Source organism: Watersipora subatra, chromosome 9, assembly GCF_963576615.1.
Source record: "Watersipora subatra chromosome 9, tzWatSuba1.1, whole genome shotgun sequence".
Classification (NCBI taxonomy): Eukaryota; Metazoa; Bryozoa; class Gymnolaemata; order Cheilostomatida; family Watersiporidae; genus Watersipora; species Watersipora subatra.
Window position 1 is genome coordinate 55,615,031 of NC_088716.1, and position 11,447 is coordinate 55,626,477.

Consider the following 11,447-nt stretch of genomic DNA (forward strand, 5'->3'; position numbering starts at 1 on the left):
GAGTACTGACAGTATCAACTGAGTACTGACAGTATCAACTGAGTAGTGACAGTATCAACTGAGTACTAACAGTATCAACTGAGTACTGACAGTATCAACTGGGTACTGACAGTATCAACTGAGTACTGACAGCATCAACTGAGTACTGACAGTATCAACTGAGTACTGACAGTGTCAACTGAGTACTAACAGTATCAACTGAGTACTGACAGTATCAACTGAGTACTGACAGTACCAACTGAGTACTGACAGTATCAACTGAGTACTGGCAGCATCAACTGAGTACTAACAGTATCAACTGAGTACTGACAGTATCAACTGAGTACTGACAGTATGACATAAATTGTGAACAAGTTAATGTCTATAGCAATTACAGATCAAGAATATTTATTTAACGGACTTCCCAGAGGAGTCTAAAAGCAGAGCTGAACAACTCTTAGGTCAAGGTTGGCAATGAAAATATGCAAATTTAGCTGACTCCGCTCTGAAGCTAGGAGCCTTACAGACAACCATAGGCTTTGAGCATTAATTACTATGAAAAGTAATTGCTCAGCCAACCATCCAAACTGAATGAGGCGGAATTTGGTGTGAACCGGCTCATCCGTGATTAGCTGAGAGGAATGAACAGCATCGGCAGCTGCAAGACTTCAAGTGTGACAACGCTGAGGCGGCTGTGTAAACAGGCGCGAGCCAGTCATTAGTCTGACAAAAGCTAATGAGCCGTCGCGTGAGTGGCTGATGCGTTGAGCTTCCTCTTTTGAGAAAACAAACACTGATTGAATCGGTCTACACAAATTAAAGGCAATAACTTACCGACTTATGTAAATACTAACAAGTTATTAGTCAAGCCGCAAATGGACAAAGTGGCAGATGGGTTTTACCATGAACGGGTGTTTTTGTTTTTAGAAATAGCCGAAGTTAGTAGATGCGAGTGAAAGGGCTATTCTAAGGCTATTCTAGCCCTCGTAAGGGCTATTCATACTCAGTTCTACAAAATTATAATCAATTTTCTGACAGCATACCTGGCTTGTACCATAGGTCAGCGCTGTATAATTTCATAGCATCGTAAGGCATCAGCAAAGATTTACAAACCAGTTTAGTGACAGGATGCTCTTAATTAGTGCTCACGATGTGGATGTCTGTGTATTCACAGAGGAGTAGGAGATGCATAGTTCAGTGAGTTTAACTGATGAGTTTAGATGAGCAATGACTCACCTAACTAGACCGTCAAATGGTTTTAACATTTTATATTCACAACTGTTAAATTAATAATACTCATAAGCAAAAGGAGTTAGAAATAGGTGGCATTTAGGGATTTCATGGGCAGTCAATATGTATGCTGCCTTCGCCTGTAATACATCTTTGTTTTGTGCTTTTTGAAGTCAGTAAAATAAATTTAAAAAAAATGCATTGTTTGATATGTATTAACTAAAACACTATAACGCATCTATGGTGAGCTTCTACAGTCAAATACAATAAAAAAGTTGCTTTCTACTTCTTAACCGGCAATAATTTAATAATACTTTTATATTAAGCGTTAGTTATTGTAGACAGTGTGTATATTAGCAACCTACGAAATATCACATTATAAGTCCTCAACAACTCATAGCAGATGAGTTACACGAGCCGATTTCTCGTATCGAATACTATAATGCAGATAGGGCATTACATGAGTCTTTTTCAAGCTATTATAACAATCAATCAGCAATAATAACTAGAAATTCCACTGTCACACAGCCCACGACCAAAGTGATATTGGAAAAAAGAAAGGGTACTGATGGTTGAGAAATGCAATATTAGCAGTCAAATAGGATAACTGCCATGGTAGCTGTAATGTACTGGGTGTGGGTGTTATTATATACAACAAATAGCAATAATGAAAGGAAAAGATTATATGTTTATATCTCTCCTCCTGCAAAAAGAGAAATGCAATATTGGCCAATATTAGAAGTAAAATGCACTGATATTATTAGAATAACCAATATTATTTATATAGTAATAATATAAAACCAATGCACAATTTTTTTTACATTTCAAAACGGCATAGCTAACAACATCACGACGTTGTGATATTTATATAGATTTTTAGAAAATCTGTACTACGTAGTCATTGTTCTGTAGCCATCCAAACTTATAATTAATTATTGTAATAATCTCATAAGAAACGTTAAAAAAATATCATCGTCATTTGCTTTACTTACACTGTGTTGGACATCAGTTAGAATGCGAAAGTATTCAAATGTGTCGGCAAATAAAAATGAAAAAATTGAAATCGGCAAAAATGAAACGATTTCTGTACTCCTATGTTTATTGCCGAAACCTTCGGCAATTCGACAATGCTATAGACTGGAGAAAAGTGCACGTTATTTTTTCGTGAAATGCGCAAGACTTTATCGTTCTATTATTTGTCGCTCGGCGTTTCAATTTCCGGTCTTAACTTTTATTAAACCAAGCTTTTCAAGCGTTTTGTGGCGATTTTCGTCTGAATTAATCTGTCTATTTGTGTATAATCCGATCAGATGGGTTAGTTTTAGGAATTTGTGGTAACCCTTCAAAGGCTTGGTAACATATTTAAATAGGTTTAAATGTGTTTTGTATCGTTATTATACTTTAACGATTTTACAAAACGATGCTTAAATTTGTTGATGAAATTTCTTGACGAGGGTTCGTCTCATTGTTGATGAATAATTTTCGTAAGTTGTGTGCACATGCATTTATCATAAAAACTCCCACACTTCGCTCCGCTCGTTTGGTCGTGGGATTATGCCTGAAGATATTTTAAATGTTTTCAGAATATTCACAAAACTTACTAAAATTGTAAAAAAACAAAATAAGCATTTATCAGTTCGCTGTCAATAGTCAGGCAACCATCATCAAACTAGAGATATAACCTAATTTTAGTTGTACCACCGACATGACCTTGTTATTAACCTAACTAATGTGAGCATAATTTCTTCTCTAAACTAGGTCATACACAAGTTCGAAATTAGGTCATATGCAAGTTTGAAAATGAGTCATATGTAAGTTCGAAACTAGGTCATATGCAAATTCGAAACTACGTCATATGCAAGCTCGAAACTAGGTCATATGCAAGTTCGAAACTAGGTCATATGCAAGTTTGAAACTAGGTCATACGCCAGGGTGGCTGGAAAGTTGAAACTTGTTCAACAAGCACAACTTGGCTTTCACTTCGGTAATGCGAGCAGTGATGTTGACAAATATGGCAGCTTGAGAAAGGGCTGCTGTGGACGCCACTGAGGGCAAAATTGTGGCACCGCTGTCCACAACATTGCAAGCACAACTTTGGGTACCACAGTGGTTACAGCTGTGAACACTGCTTGGGGCATTGCAGTGAACACTTCATATGGATAATGATGTGCGCATAGATGTAGGTTTTAATATTCTTATCAACAAGCTTCTCTTGACATTGGCAGTAAGGCTGACATGTGGGTGTTTATTCAGAGCTATACTCCATAACTTGTGTTTCTTTGGCATCTTTTATCTTTTGAAAAGTTACTAGAAATAAGAAGTCCGCCATTATTTTAAATTTATTTTGCACTTAGTGAAAATCTGAAAGTAGTTTAAAAGTCATGACTAGGTTAGCTAATTTGAATATGTATTATTAAAATATTATTAAAAATATTATCGTTGAAAATTATCATTAAAATAGTGATTTCCTACGTAGAATTGTGAAAAAAATATTGGCATGTATGCTTGGCTCGCATAGCTACTGGGTCATCAGATTGTTGGCCTGTGCTGAAAAGTCATTGCCCTAGAACATCAACACTTATAGTCTAACTATTTAGTGCATGTAGATAATATTGAAGGAGAAATTTAAACAAAATTTATTTAATCTTTCCTTATTTATTATAACTAATAATTTTCTCTTAGGATAGCCATACGAGTACATCAGTGTCTCTGGCAAAAACTTTCAGAGTTTAGTTTACAGATTTTAGTTCAAACACATTGAAACATAGATTTCTGCTATTAGTAATAATCATATACGTTTTTATATCTTTCACTCAGTCAGGAGACAGCGTGCTTCTGTTAACCATGCTAGCAGTCGAACCTTATACATACTCCCTGTCCCTCGGGCTTTGCTATGCTTCTATGTCATCTTTGTTGCTCGCGCTGAACTGGCCAACATGCCACCAGCTGAGCATCAATTCTTTTTCTTTACGCCTCAACTCACACTCGACACCTAGCTGCGAGCAACTTGAAAGAGATACAAGTCTAGGCTGACGATTACCGCCTCAGTTGACAAACAAAGAGTTCTCACATTCAAAGTCGATTATGAGAGCCTGATAAATAATTCAACTCATGGGCTGCGTGTGTCCCTAACCAGTCTCTCGCTGGGCAACATTCCGACCAATAGGAGCAGGTGGCTGAACCTAGCGACGAATCGGGTGCGGGCTGTATCGCGCTTGCCAAGGGCAGGAATCAGCTGCAGTTGTTAATGAGGTAATCAAGGCTGTAAGAGAGCGCTAGAGACAACATAGCAGCGACACAAACAGGCAGACAGAAAAGACAGCATAAGAGAACAATCAGCTCATCCTCAAAAGATATAAAAGGTTTGTTGTCAGAATACTGAAAGCTTGTGCGAGATTGTTTCAGGTAAAAATTTTATAAAGATGAAGATTTTGCTCCAAAAGATTTCTTCAATTTTTCGGTTGTAAGATTTTTTCTCAAAAAAGCTCATAATGCAAGATTTGAGGTTGAAACTCAATTCTTATTGGATTCAAGTAAATCTGGAAGGTGACGATCTGAAAAGGAAATGTTGTGAGTAAAACTGATTTTATTAAGACTTGAGGGTTAAAAATAGCCTCAATAAATTATTCTCATTCCATTGCATGATTTTGCTTTTTTATAAAACATTTTGTCAGTTTTACCACAAATTCAAGGCACTTTTTAAGCTGCGAATATGCAAAACCACAGCTAGTATGGCAGATCAGGTGGAAGACGCCTTCAACTGCACAACTCATGTCAACCTCTGGTCAGGCATGAATTAAAACCTGGTTTCAGTTCTCTTCATTATTTACACATTCTTTGCTGTCACCGCTGCCAAAACCAAATGAATGAAAGTAAAAAATTATGGCAAAAGTTTTTCTATATACAAGTGCCGAGCAGCCATTGTACAACTGTCTTACAACTCCTACTCCTACCTGGTAAAGGAAAGCATACAGTAACTTTGACAATCGTCCTCTACTTTGCTTCTAAATGGAGTTTTAAGTCATCTTGGTCCGTTTTAACAATTAAATAAACTATTACATGGGTGATAAATGACTGTAGACTGTTAGTGGCGCTTTCTAGCGATGTTCATCAATCAAGAATTTTACAAGAATGTTAAATTTCGCATGTTAATCACACAGCTTTATGGTGAGATGTTCAGCCCGTTTACATGCTTCCAGAAAGCAAGCGTCGTAAAAGCTTCGGCGTGTCACTAAAGCTGTATTACTTTGTGAGTCAAACCTTTAGCTTCGGTCTAGAGTTGGAGAAGTCAGAATGAAGACAGGCATTGTCTAGTTATCTCAAGTCAAGCTGTAGGTATGAATAGCAATTTTGAGCTACATAATTATATTTAAAATTAATAGTTATTTTACATGTTTTCAGAGACAGTCTTTGAGTGGTTGTTGGCAATATTTAAAATATATATTGCATTAAAGTTAGCATGGGTTTTTAGAGACAGTCTTTGAGTGTTTGTCGGTAACACATAAAATATATAATGTAGTGAATTAGAAATAATCAGAAATTCTTTATTTGGCTCATGAATTACTGTCAATATAAGGAAAAGTAGAGAGTACTGCTCTCAATGATTTTTAGACAAACCTTTTAGAAATGGTATCTCAGAGCAAAAACCTAGATTTTTATTCCAATTGTTGAAGCCGTTACATCGCCTCACAAACCACAAATGAGTAATTAATCTTTATTATAGACTGCCTGGCTAAGCTAATCTGGATAACAGTGATTATAACATCTTTTTATGGGCCAATATTTTATCCATACTTCAGAAAAAAGTAATATATTCTCCCTCAACACAACATTGGTATAACTTTACATAAACATGTGTTTATCCTCTTACAGAGAGAAATAAATACAGCGTATACAAATATATATTTATATATATCTTTTATTGCCAATAAAGTAATATATATATATACATATATATAGGCCTACATTATAATAATATATACTTGAAGTCTTGAATGTGTAAAAAAAACTAATTAGCCCTTAGCTAAAGGTCGATACAAAATTGTATCGCTTTATTACCCTCTTCGGGTGGCAATCACCGATCGTATCCTGAAGAGCACAATAGCATGAAGCAATTTTGTAGCGACTTCTAATTAATTAGTTTCATTCTGTATGTACACAGTTTTTCGCAGCAAGATATATATATATATCTCACCCGACCAACTGATGAATTTCCGCTGTCATATCTATCTGGTGTCATACAAATCTCTAATCTAGTTTTCTAACTTTAGACATAATGCCTCGCATTGAGTTCTCCTTATAGTTAAGAAGTAATCAATGGCTGTTTTCTATATGGTCCTCAACAATGCTGTCAATCAACCTCTGCTAATGACCGTATCTCTGCGTCGAGTAATGCAATTACAGAGCTGATACTCCGACAGCTATCAGCAGACCTCTTCTCTATGTTCATAATCACCAGTAATTTAACACTCTGACGCCAATTACTCGGTGTCATTCTTGCCTTACCATATCTGCTGCAGCAGGCCTGTATCCGTTCCAGATCGTTAGTCCTTCATAAACATAGAGGGTCATCCACGAGTTACTCGTAACAAAGGAGGACTGCCATGTCTTATTAGGCAAACACTGGCATTGATTTGCGAGATAACTTTTATAATGACTTCAGAGCTATCATAGAGGCGACATTTTGCAGACGCATTCTTAGACATAAGGAGGGTGAGAAGAATCTGTCATGGAGAAATCACGGCTAGCTTGACTATTATTTATGTTCAGTTTCATATCGCAGCTAGTGCTTACAACTATAAAACAAAATACATACAGTTGTTGAAGATCGTCTTTACTGTGAAGTACTTTCTACTTTGTGTGTTGAGACTTGGCACAATGCCAAATGTGTTTTGGCATGAAGTTCATGATTACGTCGCTGTGGGATCCAACAGGAGTGATGATAAAAACTTTTTCAAAGATGCCTGAAAAATTAATTGCAATCGTGAGCCAAAGTTCTCGAGATTTTACAAGACTAGTCAATACTTGCCAAACCTATGTTAAGATGCAAGTGATACTCTGTCACGCTAATTGGTTATTATCTATGAAGTAGACACTAGTATACTCTCTGCTGGTCTCTGCCATCCAATTAATCTCAACACCTACATCAGTTTTTCTTGGCTGTTTATCACATTAAAATTTGAATGTTGGCTGTACTCCTGAGTAGGTCAGTAAAATAATGTTTTTACAATTGTTGCAAATATGTCCTCAAAGACCATCACTTAGAGACAACTGTCACAATGTTTTGGTAGATTTTATCAAAAGTATTAATAGTTTTTTATTATTTGCAATTGTTTTCGATCTTTGAGGTGATCTGACTGCCAGGATGTTTCAGGATTAAAATCAATCAAACTTGATCGCGGTTAAAACTCTCAGAAAAAAAAATTCATGTGAAATGACATCACTAGTTGCTGTTGTTGCTACAGCTCATATCGGCTATCGTCTTCAAGTTACAGCGTTACGCGTCTCTATTCTGTAGGTCTCTTTGCTATTATTGACGACATGATCGCACTTTCGCTTGATCTAAGTGTTTTAACCGTGATCAAGTTTTGTCGATTATAATCTTGAAACATCTTGGCAGTCAAATCACCTCAAACAGCAAAAACAATCGCAAATGATAGAAAAATACCGATACTTTCTGATAGAATCTACTACAATTTTGTGCGAGCTCATCTTTATCAGAAAGAGTTCTTATCATTCTAACTTTTCAGTAAACACAGAAAATGATAACTCGATGGAAATAGGATGATAGCAGGTGTGAGCTTGACATAAGACTAGAGAGAGTTTTAGTTTAGCTAGTGATTGATTACTTTCTCGTGATTAGGAGCAGCTGAAGAGCGGAGGAACGGTGAATTGACTCGGAGTGAAACTCAAGAAATAAAGAGGAGACACAGAGATGAAAGGTTGGGTATATATCCTAATAGGAGTAGTAATATCCTGGTGCGGAGGCGAGTGGACACCAGAATTCTGTCCTATGAGATGCGTTTGCCACCAGATGGAGCTAGAGCCACTCCAAACCATACTGAATGCAGTTGACTGCAAAGGTAAGATAATATGAAATGTGCAAACTTTGTAGATACGCTCTTGCACCACAACTCGTCATGTTTTCAAAGAGGCTTTTCTTCACTTTTGTATTTATGATTTTTCTTATTCCAAAACCAGCTCTTGGTGCCGAATTAAAGCTTTGCTATTAATTCTTTTTAATAGGCAGCTGTCTTAGAGGTCTTTAAATACGTATATACATATCTCTGAGAGAGGGTCATCTTTTCTAATCTAGGCAATTCTGGTATCCAAAAAATTTTTCCTTTTTCTCCAAATAATGTAAATTATAATGATGAACAGTTTTTCATGATTTTTTCTTATTTTGCCACCCAAACAGACTGTTCAAATATGCTTGCTCTAAGTATTCTTATGCATTGTTCTACGTTTAAAGCAAAATATTTATATTGATTCTGAAGTTTGCATAGTAAAATAGTTTGAATGCAAAATCATTTAAGGATCCTTGAAGGATTTGGTATGTGAATTATTGAAATCCATAAAAATGTCGTCAGCGCATGCCTCAAGGGATCTTGATTATAATTAACTGCTAAGAATTCTCGCTGACTCTAACTGACTAGCCATTTAGTTAGAGGATATTACTCTGTCGGTGCATTGATTCGGAGCGTTGAGGGAACATCTCTAAACAAAATTCTCTTTCCTGTGTTTTAGACAGAGACTTAGCGATCCTGGACAAAGTACCGATAGACACAGAAGCGCTGGTGCTAAGAGGCAACCAGCTACGAATTGAAACACTGAGCCGGCTCAACCTCTCTAGCGTGTTATACATTGATCTCTCAAACAATCAATTAAAGTTACATCAAGTCGGAGCACTCGAGGCGTTTTTCAAACAATTACAATCGGTGAGAGCTCTTGATTTGTCCGATAATTATCTGGAAACTTTGCAAGCCTCCCTATTCAAAGAGCTAAAATCATTAGAATTTTTATCGTTAAGTGGAAACTCTATTGTTTACATTGAAAGGAACGCGTTTCAGTTTCACACGAGCCTCAAAATTCTCCAACTTGATAAGAATCACTTGAGAAGAATCGATGGCAACTTGTTTAATAGCATCGGCCTCTCTCTCAGGGATTTAGACTTGAGTTCCAACAAGATCGAAAGCATCGAAGAAGGAGACCTCACGCAACTGCTTCGACTCGAAAGGCTCAAACTGTCCAAAAACAATCTCAGCCAGATACATCCGGATGCGTTTTTTCAATTGAGCATTCGTGAGCTATACTTAGATGACAACCACCTATTGACAGTTCCAGCTGAGATACTGCAGACCTTGAGGAATCTTACGATATTAAATATGAACAGTAATCCAATCATTTCTTTCAATACAAATTCAATTAAAGACTTGCCCAATTTGAAAACAGTTTCATTTACCAACATGCCAGGCCTTCGGGTCATTGACAAAGGCGCCTTTAAGAATTTGCCTGAGCTGTCAGAGGTGGAGATGTTCGAAAATCCTCAACTAGAGTTTGTTCACCCCGCGTCTTTTGACAATTGTACAAAACTTGAGTTTTTATATTTGCATGGAAACTCTCTCCAAGGGCTGGATGAGACTCTCCGTGTCAATCTTCCATCCTTAAGAGAACTCAGCCTTTATGACAACAAAATTGAATGTGGCTGTTTTGCGAAGTGGCTGAGAAATACAACCGTAAATGTAATAGATGGTGACAAGATAGTCTGTGCGGGTCCGCATGCCGTGAAATGGGCAACATTGTACCAGTTATCGGACTCCCAGCTAGAACAAGCTTGCATACCGATCGTATTTTTACAAACTGAAAACAGCGTTTCAGTAAATTTTGGAACAGATTTTTTTCTCAAATGTCGAACTCTTGGTGGTGTGTCACTCAGCTGGCAAAAGACGACAGAATTCACGGAGAACATCACTTCAGAAGATGGTGTATTACACTTGCCAGCGATACAGCACAGCGACACCGGGGTCTACACGTGTCTTGCCGCTTCAGCAGATGGCAGCTCAAACTCTGCTTCTGTAGAAATAAGGGCGACTCATTCGATCATTCTACTCACCACACTAACTGTGTCCAAGACCTTTGTGGTTTTCAAATGGGATGACACGCAAGGTTCGACAGTGATTTCATACGGCACAAGCGATGGCAACACTAAAGAGGTAGTTATTCCAGTTGGAATCACCCAGCATACCCTTGAAGGTCTCACTCCAGATACAGACTATGTGGTTTGTCTTCTCTACCACCACAGGCTCGAACACTCGTGCCTAACAGTTCACCTGCTTCCAGAAAGTCGAACTGATACGGCTGAGGTGGACAACTCTCGACAAATTTCTACCAAAAATGTGCCGCGAATAGCTACTAACACTGTTATGATTGTACTTATTGTAATTGCTTTAACAGCGATGTTGGTAGTTGCCTGCACATTTACATATAAACGATGTCAAAGGCGTAAGCGTAGTAAGATTGTATACTTACGACAAAAGAACGACCTTTCTGCTGCGAGTGAAATCAATCCTCATATGACTCTAGAGCAATGCTACAACCCAACGACAGTGCCACTTTGTGATAATGAACTGACATAATTGAAAAGATAGTACTTTGCTATTTGTGTTAAATTACTGTTTTTATTTTTCTGTACAATTTCTATGTTTGAGTATATATGTACATAATAAGTTATATATGTCATGAAATAAAGTTTATGCTGTGTTATTATTATAGTTGTCCTTTTACCACAGATGTAAAGTTTGGATGCTGACGTAAGATTCGCTTTGTTTAATTCATTAATTTAGATATTTAGTGATTTAGATATTGGATCAATTGGGTAAATTTATGCGGGTCAAACAATAATAATAATAACAACAATAATAATAACACCGCAAACGATAATCTAAAAATAATCATAAAAAGCCCAAGTAATCTCATATACTAATATGTCAACACAAAATAAAACTGGAGCTAGCTACTGCATCAACTAGAATGGTAAATAAGTCCGTGAAAGAACTTGAGCTACACTTTTTCTTAAAACTCATTGGATTAGTTAGGAAACTGTAAGTTATACAACCAGTGATTGACTGCGGCTGAGAAAAGTAGTATCATAAACTTAGACTGTGTACCAAGACTGTTGGCATTATAGAAAAAGGCCGTATGTATATCAATGCTTGTTACACCAAAAACCTACCTAGAAT

The 11,447-nt window shown here is 36.9% G+C and overlaps 1 protein-coding gene across 1 annotated transcript; it reads left to right on the top strand.

Annotated features, from left to right (window-relative positions):
- Window positions 1-4,459: 4,459 nt before the first annotated feature.
- On the top strand, window positions 4,460-10,974 carry LOC137403655 (leucine-rich repeat neuronal protein 1-like). Its single transcript, XM_068089637.1, has 3 exons — window positions 4,460-4,571; window positions 8,072-8,291; window positions 8,956-10,974. Exons 2-3 carry the CDS (start codon window positions 8,144-8,146, stop codon window positions 10,842-10,844), a joined length of 2,037 nt encoding a protein of 678 aa, XP_067945738.1. The 5' UTR covers window positions 4,460-4,571; window positions 8,072-8,143; the 3' UTR covers window positions 10,845-10,974.
- Window positions 10,975-11,447: the final 473 nt, after the last annotated feature.

Coding starts and splice junctions, on each gene's coding strand:
- LOC137403655 (XM_068089637.1), top strand. CDS start 8,144: ATGAAAGGTTGGGTATATATCCTAATAGGAGTAGTAATATCCTGGTGC. Junction 8,292..8,955: donor GAATGCAGTTGACTGCAAAG/GTAAGATAATAT, acceptor CCTGTGTTTTAG/ACAGAGACTTAGCGATCCTG.